Source organism: Palaemon carinicauda, chromosome 8 (genome assembly GCF_036898095.1).
Source record: "Palaemon carinicauda isolate YSFRI2023 chromosome 8, ASM3689809v2, whole genome shotgun sequence".
Classification (NCBI taxonomy): Eukaryota; Metazoa; Arthropoda; class Malacostraca; order Decapoda; family Palaemonidae; genus Palaemon; species Palaemon carinicauda.
In genome coordinates, this window is record NC_090732.1 from 48,923,915 (window position 1) to 48,946,414 (window position 22,500).

The 22,500-nt window shown below is 33.8% G+C and overlaps 1 protein-coding gene across 1 annotated transcript in view; it reads left to right on the top strand.

The window, feature by feature from the left end:
• Rim2 (replication in mitochondria 2) overlaps nucleotides 1-22,500 on the top strand; it is a 76,060-nt gene that overhangs the window by 594 nt on the left and 52,966 nt on the right. The window contains exons 2-3 of the mRNA XM_068378618.1: nucleotides 7,369-7,659; nucleotides 14,438-14,619. Of these exons, the coding sequence (XP_068234719.1) occupies nucleotides 7,369-7,659; nucleotides 14,438-14,619 (473 nt within the window). The remainder of the gene's footprint in view (nucleotides 1-7,368; nucleotides 7,660-14,437; nucleotides 14,620-22,500) is intronic.

A 22,500-nucleotide genomic window follows, 5' to 3' on the forward strand; every position in this document is an offset into this window, starting at 1 on the left:
GAAGCCGGTGCATAGTTTTTATCGAATTTATGCAACGTTCCATAAATTGCTTTTATCTTAACACAAACAGGTTTATTTAATAGGTGAAATACTTATATATACTTATATATGAATGATTGACATACAGGTATAGTCTCGTTATGGTAAATTTATTATAGAGTTATAAAAGCTGTAAGTGGTTTTTAGATTCGTATGCTACGTAACGTGTGCCTGAGGCTAAGTCTGGCTGACCGGTATTTTTTTTTTCTTTCTTTTTTTATTCGATACGGGATTAGTGGAATAGGTCAGCTATATTGTAGACCATTGCTTTGGTTATATAAGCTTCATGAAATAGCATAATGCTAATTTGTAAACTTGCTATTATGGCTTAATGCTAATTTGTAAGCTTTCTTATATGGCTTAATGCTAATTTGTAAACTTGATATTATAGCTTAATGCCAATTTCTAAGCTTGGTAAAATGATATAGCCTAATTCGATTTCGTAGCTTGATGATAATTTGTAAGCTTGATATTATAGCCTAATGTCAATTTGTAAGCTTGATATTATTATAGCCTAATGCCAATTTCTAAGCTTGATAAATTTATATAGCCTATTTCAATTTCTAAGCTTGATTATATAGTTTAATGGCAATTTGTAAACTTGATAATTTAACCTAATGCCATTTTACAAGCTTGATAATTTAGCCTATTGCCAATTTACAAGCTTGATAATACAACCTAATGTCAATTTACAAGCTTGATAATTTAACCTAATGCCAATTTACAAGCTTGATAATTTAGCCTAATGCCAGTTTATGCAACCAAACGTAGGTACCAGCATCCTCAAATGGGTTTTATTATAGTTAAGGAAGAGGCAACATTTTCTATAATTTTACCCGTCCGGCCAAACTAACCTGATATAGTGGTGAATGTAATTTGCCATTTAATAATTTTTCCATAAAGGGAACAAAGTAACTGGTAAAACATAGTGAATAGATATAGTGCCATATTTGACAAATTTGTTTTATACATTCCATATATAGAATGTAGCCTATGAACTACACTTGTAGTTCAAGTGTTTCAAATGTAGTCATATCTGTCGCTCGAACGCTAGGTTGATAACTATATGGTTTTTTATCATAAAGTATCATAATTTACTTTGGCTACATGAACAACTTAGATTAGACACTTTGAAATTTGAATTGTTTTTAAGTTGTTTATATACAAAAGTTATGTTTATCATCAGTGATTGTAAACAAAGTCTTGTTTTTAGCTGTATATGCTAATTGTCCTCAAGTTAGTTTGGTTTTCTTATGAGCAATTACAATACCAGGCTGGTGGTATGGTTTTTGATAAACATATATATGTGTGTATATATATATATATATATATATATATATATATATATATATATATATATATATATATATATATCTGTATATATATATATATACACACATATATATATATATATATATATATATATATATATATATATACACAGGTATAGGGGTGTATGTATGATAGCGGCCACCTGTATGTATATTATATCTAACTTGGAATACGGCAGTGTAAGGAGGGTCGCAGGGGGCGTCAGCCCCCCCCCCCCATTGGGTAAGTAGGTAAGGAAATGACTTGTAGGTTAGGTTATGGGGAGAAGGTTTAGGATAGTCGCCCTCAATTTTTAATGAATGCATGAGGAACTGGCCGCTGATGTACAAAGGCTCTATATATATATATATATATATATATATATGTCTATTTCTATGTATTTATAAATATAGAAAAATTTCATTGCATAACTATACAGTACTTCATTATAATAACTAGCCCTTTATGAGTGAGGATACATTAACGTGGTGAAAGGGTTTACATATTACCATGATCAGCAAAGCTGTACTAGTCAGATAAACCCATATGAGAATGTTTTGCTGTGAACGATCATACGAAAATCTCCCACCATCACCAGTCTGCACTGGCCAGCGTGGTGATGAAAGCTAGCTAAGCCCAGGTGTGAATTGACATGTCTTAGGCCTGCATTTGTTATTGTTGTTGTTATTGTATATATACACACAAATTTCATTACTTAGTAGTAACTATTCAAACTTCATTATATTATCAGCATGGTGTCCGTCGTCATCTGTATTGTGTGTATTTTATGGAGTATGTACCCCCATATTCCTTTTATAGTTTATTTATGACATATTTGTTTTTGATGTTGTTTATAGTTTATATGTGACATGTCTGTTTTGACGTTACTTTTTTTTTTAGAACGATTTATTGTTAATTTGTTCTCTTCATTTATTTATTTCCTTATTTCCTTTCCTCACTGGGCCATTTTTCCCTGTTGGAGCCCCTGGGCTTATAGCATCTTGCTTTTCCAACTAGGGTTGTAGCTTGGATAGTAATAATAATGATAATAATAGGCTTTTTCTATCTATCAAAGATCTAAATTCCCAAGAATGTTATTGAGTTGCTCTGGTTTTAGTGTGCCCCATAAAGACAGCCGTCGTCTACATTAGTCTCAATTTGGCCTTCTAGATGGTTGCCGGCTACTGTTGATATATTGTCATGGCTTAACATAGCAGAACATCAGACATGGGTTTAAACATTCAAATATCTGTCAGCCACATTAATGATGGTTTCTTCCTTGTTACTACTATTAATATTGCTACAATAACTACAGTAGTTACTTTAACCCCCCTAATAATACTGTTAATAACATTGTAATATTGCTACAATACCTACTGTAATATTGCTACAATAACTACAGTACATAGTTACCTTAACCCCCTGATAATATTGTTAATAACATTGTAATATTGCTACAATAACTACAGTAGTTACTTTAACCCCCCAATAATACTGGTAATAACATTGTAATATTGCTACAATAACTACAGCAGATACTTTAACCCCCCAATGTAATAACATTGTAATATTGCTACAATATCTACAGCAGATACTTTAACCCCCCAATAATACTGGTAATAACATTGTAATATTGCTACAATAACTACAGCAGATACTTTAACCTCCTGATAATACTGTTAATAACATTGTAATATTGCTACAATAACTACAGCAGATACTTTAACCTCCTGATAATACTGTTGATAACATTGTAATATTGCTACAATAACTACAGTAGATACTTTAACCTCCTGATAATACTGTTAATTACATTGTAATATTGCTGCAGCATCTCCAGTAGTTACTACCACTCCCCTGTTACTACTGTTAATAACATTTTAATATTGCTACAATAATTACAGTAGTTACTTTTACCCCCTTGTTACTATTGTTGATATTATAATAGTATTGCTACAATAACTACAATAGTTACTTTCACCAACTGATACTAATGTCAAGAACATAATATTGCTACAATATTACAGTAGTTACTTTATCCCCCCCCCAATACTATTGCTGATAACATTATAGTATTGCTATTATAACTACAGTAATTGCTTTCGCCAACTGATACCACTGTTAATAACAAAATATTGCTACAATAATTGCAGTAGTTACTCTCACCCATGATGTTACTGTTAATAATAGTATAATATTGCTACAATAATTGCAGTTGTTACCCTGAATCTACTGTTGATAATAATATAGTATTGCTACAATAATTACAGTAGTTAATCTCACCTCAGACACTACAGTTAATACCATCGTGGTCATAATAACCATAGTAGTTACTTTAACTGTCCTATGACAGTTTGCTATTTTCTCAAACTTATAATTATTCTTTTCCCAAAAAATTCTGTCCTCTTTAAGATCACTGTGTAATTATTCTTTTCCCAAAAAATTCTGTCCTCTTTAAGACCACTGTATATGTTTTATCAACTTTAGGAAAGTTTTTTACTTAATTATATGAAATTGAAAAAATAACACCTGTTCATTTTCTTTTTCTTAGTAGCCTCCCATAAAACTATTAACAGAAAGTTATTTCGTAGTTCATAATTTCTTTCTTTGTAACATTTGACATTATTCATTACTTTATTTGTAAACTTGAAGCTTGTACAATACTGTATTTTTTATACAAACTATCAAGTGCAGGTAACAGCCAAAGTTTGTCTTGTGAGTGTATATATAAACAAACTTGAAATACAGTATTTTGTACTGTATATTTGATTTTACCTGTGAGACTGCTATTAACATTACAGTATTCATAATATTATTATTATTTGCTAAGCTACAACCCTAGTTGGAAAAGCAGGAGGCTATAAGCCCAGGGGCTCCAACAGGGAAAATAGCTCAGTGAGGAAAGGAAACAATGAAATATAGAATAGTTTAAGAATAACATTACTATAAATATTTCCTAAATAAACTATAAAATCTTTAACAAAACAAGAGGAGGAAAAATTAGATAGTGTGCCCTCAAGCAAGAGAACTCTAACCCAAGACAGTGGAAGGCTATGGTACATAGGCTATGGGAAAGTTTTTCTTGCTTGTTGTTAACTATTGTATACAGCATTGGAAGTGCCATTACCTATGGCAGTAATATAGCCAGAGCTGACAAACTCTTCTATGTGATTGAGAATGTGTTAAAAAATATGGCATTTTTATAAAGCTACAGAAAGAAAAAAATATACAGGATTGTTGCACCTTATTATTATAATTATTTGCTAAACTACAACCCTAGTTGGAAAGTAGGATACTATAAGCCTAGGGGCTCCAACAGGGAAAGTATTCCAGTGAGGAAAGGAAACAAGGAAAAATAGATTATTTTAATAACAGTAACATCAAAGTGCCTTCAGTACAGAGAGTTTATAAACAGGATAATTACTGTCGGGCGCATTTATTTTGTAAGTTATAGTTAGGCAGTATTCCCTTTTACGTGCTTATCCAGGTTTCAACAATTGAAATCATTAAGATGTGCTGTATATGCGGAAAACATTGGTTATATGAAGTGACTGCGAAGTAAATAAGAAAATATTCTACGATAAATATGAAGTAATACATATAATATTCTTATTAATTTGTATCAAACAGGTCGAATTGATATGTTTATTCAACTGGGGTCAAGAAAATGGTATTCAAATAGTGTAATGATAAAGGATGCGTTTTTTATATTTCATTTGCATTTGTTTGTCTCTGTTTTCCGTATATAATCTGTACAGTGTGTTCAGATAATCTGTAATGTATTTTTTCAATTTAATGCCAATTTTGCTATTTGTAGATATCTGTATAATAAAGATGAAAAAGTAGAAAGAAGGACTTTTTCACCGGGCGTCACAGGTCTCTCCTCAGAAATAGATTTTTCCTTCGTCAAAATCCCTTAAATGCTTGCTCGTGTTACTAGACACTGAATTCAACAGTGTAACAATTTCAGAATTAAATATAATGGCCTTGAGAAGAGTGCATAGTACAGTGTATATCATGAATCACAGGCTCATTATTCAATTCTCTTTTAAAGTAAAAATGTCCAGTTGTGTCTGTGATGTACCATGTATTTTCTTAACCCTTTTACCCCAGAAGGACGTACTGGTACGTTTCACAAAACTCATCCTTTTACCCCCATGTACGTACCGGTACGTCCTTGCAAAAAAATGCTATAGACTTTTTTTTTCATATTTTTGATAATTTTTTGAGAAAATTCAGGCATTTTCCAAGAGAATGAGACCAACCTGACCTCTCTATAACAAAAATTAAGGCTGTTAGAGCAATTTGAAAAAAATATACTGCAAAATGTGCTGGGGAAAAAATAACCCCTTGAGGGTTAAGGGTTGGAAATTTCCAAAGAGCCTGGGGGTAAAAGGGTTAATACAGTGGTACTTCAGGATACAAAATTAATTCATTCGGGAGTGGCTTTCATAACATTTTTTTTTGTGTGATGAAGCTAAATACATTTGAATCACTCAATATACCTGACCTAACAGCATGAATTTTGTTTTGTATCCTAAGTATTTTTTTGTAATATGAGGCAAAAAAAATCTTTCTCGTATTACATGATGAGCTTTTTGTATACAGTACAGAAACTTTCATATCCTGGGGTATTACTGTACTTTATACAAAATCTTCCCCCTACCTAAGCAGTAGACCATTTCATCTGAAGAGATCCCCTACTTAATTTGAATAGGTTCCTGTACATTTAGAAGAAAATACTGTACATGTACTTATAACATGCATGCTATAGTACCCGTTAAGTGATTTAGGGTTTTATCTCGTTACAAATATATAAAAAGGATCATTTATTAATATTGACTGATAGTATTGTATTTCATTATGAAGGAATATAGGAAAGGATCATATATTGATAATGACTACTAATATTGTATTTCATTATGATTAAATATGAAGAAATGATCAAGGTTCTCTCATTTTGCAAAACACTTATGTTATTCCAAGTACAGATATTGCTTACTTAGCAAGTAATAAAAACGATAATAATTTAAAAAGGTATTTTAAGGAAAACATAACCTTGTAAGTACGACCAAAGACTTACATACCCCACCGTATTTATATTTAAAAGCAAGCTCCTATTACTTACTTCTTCCACGTACTGTACCCTAAACTAGGTTAGTATTCAGACAGCAAAATTGTAATGCATTCGCAGCTGTACGGTATAAATGAAGCACCTTCTGAATGTATTAGCAGTTTGGTAGGAGGGAATGACTTGGGGACATTTTATGTAATCATAGAAGGTATTGTTGTTTAGCAGAACTCCTGTAAGGCAAGGGATCAGATTTTGCAGAGATTGATAAGGTGTTAGTCTTTAAGGAGCCTTTGTATATCAGTGGCCAGTTCCTCCAGCGAGCATAAAATATGGACACCAACTAAACTAAACTTTCCCCCCTAACCAAACCTACAAGTTGTGTCCTTACCTAGAGGGAGCCTAATGCCCCCTTGCAACCCCCTTATGCTGCTGTATTCGTAGTCAGCTGTCATCATACATATGGGTGGCCGCTATCATACATACACCCCGTCTTTAATTGTCTTAAGTTCATGAACCTTACGGATTATGTTACCAAGCATAACATTAATAGCTTTAATATTTTATTTTGGCTTTCTTGCACTGATTCTTTGGAGATCATAATTTGGTATTGGTGTTAAGCAAAGAAGATATGTAGAACAGAGGATCAGGTTTTGTGTAGAGATTGATAAGGTGTAAGTGTCTTATAATTGTCGTAAGTTCATAAACTTGGGTATTGTGTTACTAAGCAAGACATTAACATTTTATTTTGGCTTTCTTGCTCTGATTCTTTGGAGATCATAATTAGGTATTGGTTTTAAGCAAAGAAAATATGTAGAATGGGGGATCAGGTTTTGCGTAGAGACTGATAAAGTGTTAGAGTCTTAAGTTCATAAACTTGTGGTTTGTGTTACCAAGCATGACATTAATATTTTATTTTGGCTTTTTTCCACTGATTCTTTGCATAGGTGCGGTGGTACCATGGGTGCTGTGGCGACCTGCCCCTTAGAGGTGGTCAAGACGAGACTCCAGTCGTCTACCTTCTCGTTGATGGGCGGCGGACCTTTGCCGCCTCCTGCTGCGCAGCATGGCGGGACGACCACTTGCCCCACGATGCCCGCGCAACACTTGAGGGGAAATGCTTCCAGAAGACTATGCACTAGTGCACTTACAAGTAGCACTCAGGTGGTTCACCTGTCCCACCAGCTGCCCAATCCACCGGGTCAGCCAAACACGCTGTCCCTCTTCCATTGCCTCAAGTAAGTAGCGTTTTCACTTTATACTTTTAATTTTTTTTAATAAACTTGGTTGAGTCCCTTGTCAGGCTGGGAGGAACGTAGAGAGGAAAGGTCCCCATTTTTTCGTTTGTTTGATGTCGGCTACCCCACAAAATTGAGGGAAGTTTCTTGGTATATATATGTATTTATGTATTTTTATTTTTTTAAAAGAAAAAGTAAACTTGGTTGAGTCCCTTGTCAGGCTGGGAGGAACGTAGAGAGGAAAGGTCCCCTTTTTTTCATTTGTTTGATGTCGGCTACCCCCCATAATTGAGGGAAGTGTCTTGCTATATATATGTATTTGTGTATTTTTATTTTTTTTTAAAAGAAAAAGTAAACTTGGTTGAGTCCCTTGTCAGGCTGGGAGGAGCGTAGAGAGGAAAGGTCCCCATTTTTTCATTTGTTTGATGTGGGCTACCCCTCAAAGTTGAGGGAAGTGTCTTGGTATATATATGTATTTATGTATTTTTATTTTTTTAAACGAAAAAGTAATTACTGACTTTAGGGGCTGATTTTCCGAGTCCATTACTGCATTGAACCCGACACACTGCAGACCTTCAGAGTCCGTTTATCATACTGTATATATATTCCAAGGCATTCAGCATTTCGCACAGAATATTGCTTGTTTATTGTCAAATCCACATTATTGAAGTACTTAGAAAACCAGAAATTATTCAGTGTCCTCTCGAAAGCCTTGGTATTTTCGGTCTTTTGGTTTTCTGTGCCTTGGGGCTGCATATTTTAACCCTTTTACCCCCACCATAAGGTTAAATTTCGAGCACATTTTGCTATATAATTTTTTTAAATTGCTCTAAAAAGCTTAATTTTTTAATTTTTGTCCTAGAGAGGTCAGGTTGGTCTCATTCTTTTGGAAAATGCCTGAAGTTTCTCATAAAATTATCAAAAATATGTAAAATTATGTAATTAACAGTGTTTTGCAAGAACGTACCGGTACGTCCTTTGGGGGTGAAAGGGTTAAAGCTTTAGTGACCAGTTTTCATATGTTACTGTAATATATGGGTAATGTATTTTAGATACTGTAGTACTTTGACAGTTAGACATTAATTGTAAGCAATAACAATTTAGTCCTTAGTATATCAGTCATGTTATGTAGGTTAGGAAATCAAGTCAATGGGTATAAAGTGAATGGTTAAGTTTGTTATGATTATCCCGCATATTTGTTTTCTTGTACATAAGCTTTTCCTCGTGCTTGATTTTGTTTTGTAAGGTTTTATTTATGTAACAATCTGAAGCTCTTCTGGGCTCCATAGCAGTTGCTTGCTCATACTGCACACTATTGAAATGCATCTTTATGCTGTTTGTAATGCTCTTTGTTCCTTCCTACAAAGCTGGAGTTATAATTTTGATAATGAATTAGTCGTTATTTTCCTTTTAACCCACGCTCTCTCTCCCTGGGGCTTTCACACACCGTCTCACACTTTCTCTTTTTTTCTTTCTTTCTCTCCCTGTGTCGGGGTCTCTTTCACAGCTCCCTCTGTACTGCCACTCACGAGGCTCCTTCTAACCTTCTCTATTTGGAACTTTCCAACCCGTAACCCCGAAGCTTTTTTTTTATTTTTTTTTTAAGCACATTTTGCAATATGTATTTTTTAAATTGCTCTAACAGGCTTAATTTTCGTCATAGAGAGGTCAGGTTTGTCTCATTCTTTTGAAAAATACCTGAAGTTTCTCAAAAAGTTAGCAAAAATATGCCAAAAAAAAAAAGGTAAATAGCAGTATTTTGCAAGGACGTACCAGTACGTCCATGGGGTAAAGGGATGAGTTTAGTGAAACGTACCAGTACGTCCAGGGGGGTAAAGGGATGAGTTTAGTGAAACGTACCAGTACGTCCATTGGAGGTAAAAGGGTTAAGGAAGATTTAAAATAATCATTGTACCTTGTACATTGCAAGTTCTAATGCGTACATCCTGTGACATAAATTATTGCTGTACGTGACAAAATTTGTTCTGGTTATCTGTATTTTTCGGTAGATTAGGGATAATTATCATACCTTTTTTTATACCTCTTTACTTCAAGTATGTTCTTCAGCGAAGTGCATAGAAAGTTCTGATGCTTTACATCCTGCGAGATAACAATTTGTTGCTGTACGTAACTTGAGATTTGATTTGATGTTCTTGTTCGTGGTTCAAATCTGATTATCATGGCACTTTTAAGATGAGTTATTGTTTAGGTGATAATGAAGCAAGGTATTTTTGTTTTGAAGTGCTGGGTTTACTCCCATCTGATGAGTTGGGTGAAAGTACCACAGCACTATAGATTAATTGTACGTACAAAAGTACTTTGTTTACGTAAATATAAATGATTTTAGTTTTTAAACATAAAATTGTTTGTACGTACAAAAGTAATTTGTTTACGTAAAAGATATACAGTATGTTTTTAGTTTTTAAACATAAAATTAATTTTACGTACAAAAGTACTTTGTTTACGTAAATATACATGATTTTAGTTTTTAAACATAAGCTTAATTGTACGTACAAAAGTAATTTGTTTACGTTAATATATATGATTTTAGTTTTTAAACACAAGATTAATTGTACGTACAAAAGTACTTTGTTTGCATAAACATATATGATTTTAGTTTCTAAACATAAAGTTAATTACGTACAAAAGTACTTTTACGTAAATATATATGATTTTAGTTTTTAAACATAAAATTAATTGTACGTACAAAAGTACTTTGTTTACGTGAAATACATATGATTTTAGTTTTAAACATAAAATTGATTGTGCATAAGCAAGTACTGTATTTTGTTTATGTAAAATACATATGATTTTATAGTTGTTTTAAACATAAAAGATACATGATTTTACTAGTTTTATGTGAATATTGGTACAGCTCCAGGTAAAAACTTTGTAATTAGAGAATGAGAAAGATCTGTGATGACATGTGGTAGGAAAGATAAATGAAAAGGACTGGAATGCAATGAGAGTTCAGAAAAGAGCTAATCTAAAAATAGTCGAAGCTGAAGATGAATGTCCCTGACTGCTGCTAATCTATTGTCTAGTTGGCAAGGGGATTCAGGTCAAGTTTTTTGCTGGTATATTTTTGTGTCAAATTTGGGACACTATGGACCTTATTTTTGTGTCAAATTTGGGACACTATGGACCTTATTTTTGTGTCAAATTTGGGACACTATGGACCTTATTTTTGTGTCAAATTTGGGACACTATGGATTTTATTTTTGTGTCAAATTTGGGACACTATGGATTTTATTTTTGTGTCAAATTTGGGACACTATGGACCTTATTTTTGTGTCAAATTTGGGACACTATGGACCTTATTTTTGTGTCAAATTTGGGACACTATGGACCTTATTTTTGTGTCAAATTTGGGACACTATGGACCTTATTTTTGTGTCAAATTTGGGACACTATGGATTTTATTTTTGTGTCAAATTTGGGACACTATGGACCTTATTTTTGTGTCAAATTTGGGACACTATGGACCTTATTTTTGTGTCAAATTTGGGACACTATGGACCTTATTTTTGTGTCAAATTTGGGACACTATGGACCTTATTTTTGTGTCAAATTTGGGACACTATGGACCTTATTTTTGTGTCAAATTTGGGACACTATGGACCTTATTTTTATGTCAAATTTGGGACACTATGGACCTTATTTTTGTGTCAAATTTGGGACACTATGGACCTTATTTTTGTGTCAAATTTGGGACACCATGGACCTGAATCGATCTCGCTTTCTATGTATTTTCTACTTCATTCAACTATCTATACTCAATTTTTTTCAATGAGGCGCATTTGCGCTGACTCGCAGTGGTGCCCTTTTAGCTCTGAAAAGTTTCCTAATCGCTGATTGGTTAGAATATTCTTGTCCAAGCAATCAGCAATCAGGAAACTTTTCCGAGCTAAAAGTGCACCGCTGCGAGTCTGTGCAAATCTGCCTCACTAAAAAGAATTGACTGTAGTCACACACAATCGCAGGTCCCCAACTTAAAAACATTTGCCTTGCAAACACAAATCCAAATGAAAATAACAAAGATAAAATAATGCTGTAATTAAACGGTATTATATCTTTTAGCCCTTTCGCCCCCAAAGGACGTACCGGTACGTTCTTGTAAAACACTGTTATTTACATGTTTTTTATAACTTTTTGAGAAACCAGGCATTTTCCAAAAGAATGAGACCAACCTGATTAATTAAGGCTGTTAGAGCAATTTGAAAAAAATATATAGCAAAATGTGCTTGAAATTTAACCTTATGGCGGTGGTAAAAGGGTTAATACAGTAAGCAGAATGACACTTGCAATAACCTGATATATATTTTCATATGAAACCGACTGACTGTTTGTTGACTTTTGTAGCTGGAAAGCATAGGCCTGGGATTCAGGTTAGGCCTGCACTAGGCCAAAATGTAACAAAATTCGGCATGCAAACACTTCGACTTACAAACAGCTTCCTGAAACTTATTAACCCTTTTAACCCCTAGCTATTTGGGACTTTCCAACCCTTAACCCCCAGGGTTTTTTTTTTTTCAAGCACATTTTGCAATAGATTTATTTTAAAATTGCTCTAACAGCCTTAATTTTCGTCATAGAGAGGTCAGGTTGGTCTCATTCTTTTGGAAAATGCCTGAAGTTTCTCATAAAGTTATCAAAAGTATGCAAAAAAATGTAAAAAGCAGTTTTTTGCAAAGACGTTTCCGTACGTCCATGGGGGTAAAGGGATGAGTTTTGTGAAACGTACCAGTACGTCCATTGGGGGTAAAAGGGTTAAGTTTGTAAGTTGAAGAGTATCTGTACAGTCTTTCAGTAATACTTCTCAAACCTGACCTTACATTTTTATATTAGATACTTTATTACACCATACTAAAAAAAATCACATATATATTAGAATGAAAATAGCTCACCTTGAATATGTACAATACTGTACTCATGTTCACTGAAACTAATGAATATTCCCAATACTTCTTTCGAATAAAACTTGTACAGTAGATTAGATTTTACGCATTACTATAAACAAATGCTACACTGTACACCATAACACCACTATACCTTTTTTCTATGGTAAGAAACCTTATTAGTTATAATTAGAAGGGAGGAGATCAACCAGCCTAATGAGTCATACTCGACTCATGAAGAACTGGCCAAGAAACCTTATTACAGTACACGACAAGTACATCGCTCATTGTAAAGCAATCGCAAGAAAAAACCACATGGAAATGCGATTACATTTTCCAGCAGCCTTTTCTGCTCAAAACATTAATTTTCAACTATTTACATGGAGCAAAACATTCATTTAAGTCTGCATGTATTTCACAATACAGTACAGTATAAGTTCTCTCATCCAGATTATTGTTCATCTAAACTGTTCACAATGTTCCATCTCCAATGTTGCTTTCGTGCAAGAACATGCGAAGCCTCCTGATATAGTAGTGTCCTCTATTTAAAGGTTGCTCATGAATGGCAGAGGCAAGGGACATTAACAATGCCCTACAGACTGGCCATATATACATATGATTAGTGCCCCATGCCCCCTCTCCATCCAAGCTAAGATCAGGGGAAGGCAATGGCTGCTGATGACTCAGAAGGTAGACCTATAGGCTCCCCGAAACACCCCATCATTATCTCACAAGGATGGTGAAGTTGCAGCCATTACTAGAATCTATCAAGCTTGAGGGGGTCTCAAACCCCAGTCCAGCGGATTGCAGGCAGCGACGTTTCCAATAGGCTCTCACAAATTAGCACTGGTGTCACAAAAACCATGAAATGGAAGATATGTCACTCAACCCATTGGATCAGGAAAAGACACTTGAAAAAGATGACAGGATTGTTGGAATTGGCAAATGGGAAGAAAAATGGAAAAACTATATACAGTAGTACTACTATAGTATCACAACATACATGTCTCATAGCTTTAAGCTTTATTTGTTTACTCTCAATTGGATGGATGAATATCATGGGTTGTGGTTAAGAGATTGAAAGTGGCTATGCATGTAGTCTGTTTTTTTTTTCTTTAGACAAGGAACTTAGGCATCTAAGTCTAACTTAGCCTCTCATTTTGTGTACAAGAATATTTCGCTTAAAATCTAGCCCACTTTGAAAGATTGACTTAGACAAGGCTAGGAATGCTCTTTCACAATGTTTAGTATATATACACTTATGGTAAGCTGCCGGGTAGTTCCAAGACAAAGTAATGTTCGTTAAGGTACTGTGGCAACTATAATTAGTAAGTTCTCTCTGTAATGTGACGGGCCGAGAGAAGGTTGTGACTCAAAGGGAGGTTGAAAGCAACTGAGTAAATTTATTATAGAACACTCTCCTTTATATACAAAAGCTCAAAGCAACAAGAAATTTCATGTTTAAAAAACAGACACTGTTACTGAGGAGAAAAGCAGCCTTTTTTAATCTGGTTCATTTTAGTGCGAGGGAAGAGCGAAGATACAAGCATAGTATATACACAAAATGAACTATGTACGATCATGTGACACACGGCTGGTACAGTAACTTAGTTACTACAGTATAGGAGATATAATCTGCTGTTACCTTTAGGCATTTCACTTGTTTATCAAGCAGATAAAAGCAGCAAATTAACTTGATAAATGGTAATGAGTGTCGTGTAAGATGAAAGAGTTTTTAGGCATATTTTCATTGTTGCGTTAGAAATAAGAATTTAGATATCCTTATTTCTAACAAAACTGAAAAAATACTTTAAAATCTTATGAACTGTTCGTAGTTCGAGCATAAATGTATAATTTGAATTTTTCTTTTCTTTAACCAGGTATATAGTGGAAGTCGAGGGCCCTCGAGCTCTGTTCCGAGGTCTGGGCCCAAATCTGGTTGGTGTAGCTCCCTCCAGAGCCATCTACTTTTGCTCATATTCACAAATGAAAAAACTACTGAACAATAACATGAGTCATCCAGATTCCCCTATTGTCCACATCATTTCAGCATCCTGGGCTGGTGAGTGTTCCCGTTTTCTTTTACTGTACGGTGACTTCAGTAAACTCGCAACCTGTGACGAACGTTCGTGGGCCTCTTTAGATTTGGGTTCATACGCCGTTAAGTACTGCTCAGTATATTGTTTTTGTTTAACGTCTACACAGTTCTTACTATTATTTTGTTCGGAATAAAGTACAGTGAGCCCTCGCTGCTTCGCGGTTCGACCATCGCGGATTCACCACTTTGCGGATTTTTATCATAACCCATATATATAAACATATCGCTGATTTTCCGGAAATTTCGAAAATACCGCGATATATGAAGACCCCAAATACGATATTTCCTTACCTGTAATTCCATTAATACTGTACTGTAAATGCAACTAATTTTTTAAATTAATATTATCATGCAAAATTTGTACCTTAATTAAGGTTTGAAGGAGGTTACAAACATCAAAGTTTGTCACAGTTGCAAGTTTCCTGTACCAGTGTATATGTAGGCTAGAGTAATCTTTTTACTGTACTGTTTATTCAGTACTCGTGGATTTTACAGTACAGTATTTGTCTAAAATTTCAGTACTGTAATTTGATGTTGAGTAGCATGCTGTTTTTTTTTTTTTTTCAGATTTAAAGCGTAGCTGAGCGTTGTGTATGTTAACCCTTTTACCCCCAGGCGTTTTCTTTTTTTTTTCAAATTGCTCTAACAGCCGTAATTTTTGTCATAGAGAGGTCAGGTTGGTCTCATTCTTTTGGAAAATGCCTGAAGTTCCTCATAAAGTTATTAAAAATATGCAAACAATGTAAATAGCCGTTTTTTCCAAGGACGTACCGATACGTCCATGGGGGTGAAGGGGATAACACTTTTGTAATACTATAAACTTATTTGTACAAGTAAAAGTGTGATATATAACTGCATAAACATTGTTCCAACTGTTTTATCTAGCCTCTTACCCTTGTAGAAAAGATGTGATATAGGCTTTAGATAAATCAGGGTCACGTAATCTCGGTTAGATTAGCTTACGGTGGATGGAATATTATGAAGTTGATGATATAACAGTTTCTTTTGTTTATGTAATGTTTACGCATGAAAAAGGAGTGCTAATTAACATATTTGGACCACTGTTTACTTATCATGATGATAGATACTTTATTGCTATTACTTGCTAAGCTGCAACACTGGTTGGAAAAGCACGATGCTATAGCTACTGTATTATTATTACAAGTTAAGCTACAATCCTGGTTGGAAAAGCAGGATGCTATAGCTACTGTGTTATTATTGTTAGTAATAGTTAAGCTACAACCCTGGTTGGAAAAGCAGGATGCTATAGCTACTGTATTATTATTACTAGCTAAGCTACAATCCTGGTTGGAATAGCAAGATGCTATAGCTACTGTATTATTATTACTAGCTAAGTTACAATCCTGGTTGGAAAAGCAGGATGCTATAGCTACTGTGTTATTGTTGTTAGTAATAGTTAAGCTACAACCCGGGTTGGAAAAGTGGGATGCTATAGCTACTGTATTATTATTACAAGCTAAGCTACAATCCTGGTTGGAAAAGCAGGATTCTATAACTACTGAGTTATTATTGTTAGTAATAGTTCAGCTACAACCCTGGTTGGAAAAGTGGGATGCTATAGCTACTGTATTATTATTACAAGCTAAGCTACAATCCTAGTTGGAAAAGCAGGTTAATATAAGCCCAAGGGCTCCAACAGGGAAAATATCCCAGTGAGGAAAGGAAATAGTGAAACAGAATAGTGTGCCTGATTGTACCCTCAAGCAAGAGAACAGAGTAGAGTCATTACTGTACAATATTTATTAGCAAATATTGAATCTTTATCCTTGGCTTTTTTAAATGGCAATCCACCAAGAGTACTTAAGAGTATATTCCGCTCATTTTTAGTGAGAATTGACATCTAGGTATGAAATTATTACCAGATTTTGCTGAAACGCGGAAGCTGTTCTTGATAGTGACATACAATTAACTTTTCATTTTTCAAGATTTCATGATACTTGTAGATGATAAGACAAGCATTTTGTTGGCTCTGATATCTCTGGGGTTTTTATAATTTCTCTCTTTGTCTTCTCTTCTTTTTATTTGTACATTGATACTGCTCTTAATAGGTTCGTAAGATTCACTTTTTAAGGTTTTCTGATTATTCTTTTTATTATTACTAGCTAAGCTACAACCCTTGTTGGAAAAGCAAGATGCTTCAAGCCCAAGGGCTCCAATAGGGAAAAATCGCCCATTAAGGAGATGGATTAAGGAAATAAATAAACGATATAAGTACCTGTAATGAACAATTAGAATAAAATATTTTAAAAACATTAACAACATTATAACAGATGTTTCATATATATACTATAAAGACTTATGTCAGCCTTTTCAACATAAAAACGTTTGCTGCAAGTTTGAACTTTTGAAGTTCTACCAATTCAGCTACCCGATTAAGATCATTCCACAAGTTGGTCACAGCTGGAATGAAAATTCTAGAGTACTATATAGTATTGAGCCTCATGGTGGAGAAGGCCTGTAGATAGTCAAAAACCTTTAGTTGGCTCCAATATAACTGGGATTTTCATAGTTTCTCATTCAGATTTAGAAAGATTCAGGTACCGTACTGAAACTATCGATACCGTAATTTAAGGAGACAACATTTCTTAGATTCTGGAACTGTACTTAAATGGTTGATTCTGTAATTTAAGGAGACATAATTTCTTAGAAAGATTCTGGTACTGTACTTGAACGATTGCTACCTTAATTTAAGGAGACAACATTGCTTAGAAAGATTCTGGTATTGTACTTAAACGGTTGATACCGTAATTTAGGGAGATGACATTTCTTGGATTCTGGTACTATACTTAAATGATTGATACCTAATTCAAGGAGACGACATTTCTTAGAAAGATTCTGGTACTGTACTTTAACGATTGATACCGTAATTTAAGGAGACGACATTTCTTAGAAAGTTTCTGGTACTGTACTTCAACGATTGATACCGTAATTCAAGGAGACGACATTGCTTAGAAAGATTCTGGTACTGTACTTGAATGATTGATACAGTAATTTAAGGAGACAACATTTCTTAGAAAGATTCTGGTACTGTACTTGAACGATTGACACCGTGATTCAAGGAGACGACATTTCTTAGAAAGATTCTGGTACTGTACTGGAAAGGTTGATATCGTAATTTAAGGAGACAACATTGCTTAGAAAGATTCTGGTACTGTACTTTAACGATTGATACCTTAATTTAAGGAGACAACATTTCTTAGAAAGATTCTGGTTCAGTACTTTAACGATTGATACCGTAATTTAAGGAGACAACATTGCTTAGAAAGATTCTGGTTCAGTACTTTAACGATTGATACCGTAATTTAAGGAGACAACATTGCTTAGAAAGATTCTGGTACTGTACTTGAATGATTGATACAGTAATTTAAGGAGACAACATTTCTTAATAAGATTCTGATACTGTAATTAACGGTTGATTCCGTAATTTAAGGAGACAACAGTTCTTAGAAAGATTCTGGTAATTGTACTGTACTTTAACGATTGATACCTTAATTTAAAGAGATGACATTTCTTAGAAAGATTCTGGTACTGTACTTTGATTGATACCATAATTTAAAAAGATTCTGGTTCTGTACTTGAACGTTTGATACCATAATTCAAGGAGACGACATTTCTTCATGGGATTTTGAGCTCATATCCCAGAATTGTGTGAATGATATCAAATAGCTGTAATTTAGCTTTTGCTAATTGAGCTGGAGCTTAAGCCTAACATGGAGCTTCAGAAGCTCAATATGCATTTTTGTTAACCAGGTTGACATCAGTAAATTTCGTTATTCATATATCTTTCATTATCATTGTCATCTTTTTATTTTTCTCTTATAGCTTGCTCTATCTTACCTCCTATTCCTTTCTGCACTGGACTTCCAGTAGTGATGATAATGAGCTACTATGTTGTGATATAAATACTAATGAATTTCCCCTAGATTCTCCAATAATTACTGGAGAATATAGAGGAAATTCATTAGTATTTATATCACACCAAACTAGCTCATTATCATCATTACTAGAAGTCCAGTGCAGAAAGGAATAGGGGATAAGATAGAGCAAGCTATAAGAGAAAAATAAAAAGGTGACAATGATAATGAATGATATATAAATAATTAGGCTAGGTGTAGGCTAGCAAACTCTTCCAAGAAACATCCACTTATGAGAGGTGAATTAAATATATTGGACTATTCTCTACACTTATGTTTTGTGTGACAGCGTACTGTATTAATTATTGTATATTTTGTGTGACATAGCATACTGTATTACTGTATGTTTTGTGTGACATAACCTACTGTATTAATTAATGCATGTAAACGTTCACTTATAGTATATTGTATTGCTTCTCCAAGTCTCAAAATATGACCTTTAGTCATATGTGTATAATCATCATTGAGATTACTAAAGCAAGCAAGCGATGTACTAGTTAGGGCCACCCATCCTAAGTTGGTTTGCTGTGAGCTCTCAGACAAGTTTCCCACCATCACCAATTTGCAGTGGCCAACATAGGCTTTGAGTATCGCCATGATCAACAAAGCTATACTGCTCAGGGCCACCCATGCTAGCTTGGTTTGCTATGAGCGACCAGACTAAAGTCTCCCACCATCACCAATCAGCAGTGGCTAGCTTGGTGATGAAAATTTCCAAACCCCAACATGTCTGAGGCCTTTGACCTGCAGTGGATAAGAAACGAAAGCATTTGTTGACGGGTCGTGTACATAGTTTATAAGTGTACACAAAAGTGAGGAACAGAAAACATCGAGCTGAACATCAGGAAGGCAGACGTGTCTCGCTAATCCCAGACAACCCTGAAGAGAATGAAAGCTACATTTAAGGTCAAACCGTCAGTGAGTTTAAGACCTATCAGACAGCTAACACGTATGCAGTCAAACTTTATGAACAATAATTTAACTTCTCGACAGCAGTATTGTCTGTTTTTCCTCTTCGACGTTGGGGAGTATATCAACCTTTACTAGATTATTTTTATAGCCACATTTATCCTCATATTCACTCCAGCTTTAGCTAGACACTTGCATTTTGTTATACAGTATAGGGGAGTTGGTCTTATGGCAAGCAGTGTATATCATGTGGTACACTGTAGGCGTTAGTTATGGTTCCAGCTACTGTAACACCCTCTCCCCATAATGACCTAACCTCAATGCTTGACCATTATTATTACTACTACTACTACTACTACTACTACCACTACTACTTAGCTACAACCTAAATTGGAAAAGCAGGATGCTATAAGCCGAAGGGCTACAACAGGCAAAATAGCCCAGTGAGGAAAGGAAATAACCTACAAGAGAAGTTTAAGAACAAGATAACATTAAATTATTATTATTATTATTACTACTACTACTACTACTACTACTACTACTTTGCTTGCTTGCTAAGCTACAACCTAAATTGGAAAACAGAATGCTATAAGCCAAAGGGCTCCAACAGGCAAAATAGCCCAGTGAGGAAAGGAAATAATCTACAAGAGAAGTTTAAGAACAAAATAACATTAAATTATTATTAGAATTATTATTATTATTACTACTACTACTACTACTACTACTACTACTACTACTACTACTACTACTACTTTGCTTGCTTGCTAAGCTACAACCTAAATTGGAAAAGCAGGATGCTACAAGCCTAATGGCTCCAACAGGGAGAATAGCCCAGTGAGGAAAGGAAATAACCTACAAGAGTAGTTCAAGAACGAAAATAATTTGAAATCTTTCATATATAAACTAAAAACTTCAAAATAACAAGAGGAAGAAAAACAAGATAGAATAGCTCCAACAGGGAAAATAGCCAAGTGAGGAAAGGAAATAACCTACAGGAGAAGTTCAAGAACGAAAATAATTTGAAATCTTTCATATATAAACTTAAAACTTCAAAATAACAAGAGGAAAAGAAACAAGATGGAATAGTGTGCCCGAATGTACCCTCTGATCCATAATTCATTTCGTCATTATAGTGCCCAACATCTTGGACCAATTTCGCATTTTATTTTCTTCTCTGCAACAGTCCGAAGTATAGAGTCACTACTCACGCAACAGAAATTACTTGTTAGTAAACTAGTGCGTTGTTTACATGGGAGCGTTCTGTGTTTACAGTTATTATTATTATTATTATTATTATTATTATTATTATTATTATTATTATTATTACTATCCAAGCTACAACCCTAGTTGGAAAAGCAAGATGCTATAAGCCCAGGGGCTCCAACAGGGAAAAATAGCCCAGTGAGGAAAGGAAATAAGGAAATAAATAAGTGAAGAGAACAAATTAACAATAAATCATTCTAAAAACAATAACAACGTCAAAACAGACATGTCACATATAAACTATTAACAACATCAAAAACAAATATGTCATAAATAAACTATAAAAGACTCAGTTGCGTGAGAAATTGTGTCTTGTACGTTCTATGCAACATTTCCATGACCAGTTATAAACCAGTTCTTTGGATGTGGTGGTTCTGGTTTTATGTGCGTGCATTTCTGTTTAATGTTTTTATTTCTTCGTGTATAGCTGAAACTGGTGCGTGGGTTTGAACAGATTACTGCATTGTGAAGAACTTGTTATTACGAGAAAGTTCTATTCTTGAATAGAAATCTATTTGTGTCGTATCTTGTCTATAAATCTATCGATGATATAAACATGCTTTTAATCGTTTATATATTATAGTTATTACGTAATAACAATGTTTATTTCTACCATTTCACTTCCAATATCATTGTAAATCGCGAAAATATGAAAAATGCAAACAAAATATCTATTTTTTAGAGTGGTTGAAAAATATCGTTGCTATTTTATAGATATTACGTAATATAAATGTTTATTTCTACCATTTCACTTCCAGTATCATTGTAAATCATCAAAATATGAAAAATGCAAACGAAATATCTATATTTTTAGAGGAGGTGAAAAATATTAATGAATTTTCTTGATTTTTTAATTTTCGAAACCTTGAAAAATGTTTATTTCTGCCATTTCACTTCCAGTATTATTGTAAATCATCAAAATATGAAAAATGTAAACGAAATATCTATATATATTTTTTAGAGGGGTGTGAAAAATATTAATGATTTTTTTTTTTGAAACCTTTAAGCATCCAGATCATTTCGTACCATAACAAGTGGCATGCGGTAATGTTTGTTTTGATGACGTAGCATATTTTTTTTTTTTTCATTTTAAATTAGTCTATGAATCAGTAGACACGTCCTGTCTAAATTATAGGTGTTCGAACATTTCGTTTGGGTTATTTTACTTTTAGATAGCTAAAACGAATTATATACTTTTAGATAGCTAAAACGAATTATATACTTTTAGATAGCTAAAACGAATTATATACTTTTAGATAGCTAAAACGAATTATATACCTTTAGATAGCTAAAACGAATTATATACTTTTAGATAGCTAAAACGAATTATATACTTTTAGATAGCTAAAACGAATTATGTACTTTTAGATAGCTAAAACGAATTATATACTTTTAGATAGCTAAAACGAATTATATACTTTTAGATAGCTTAAAACGAATTATATACTTTTAGATAGCTAAAACGAATTATATACTTTTAGATAGCTAAAACGAATTATATACTTTTAGATAGCTAAAACGAATTATATACTTTTAGATAGCTAAAACGAATTATATACTTTTAGATAGCTAAAACGAATTATATACTTTTAGATAGCTAAAACGAATTATATACTTTTAGATAGCTAAAACGAATTATATACTTTTAGATAGCTAAAACGAATTATATACTATGTGCAAACTTATATAACCGTAAGAATGGTCTCACAGACCCCAACAACCGGCTAAAATTAGCCAT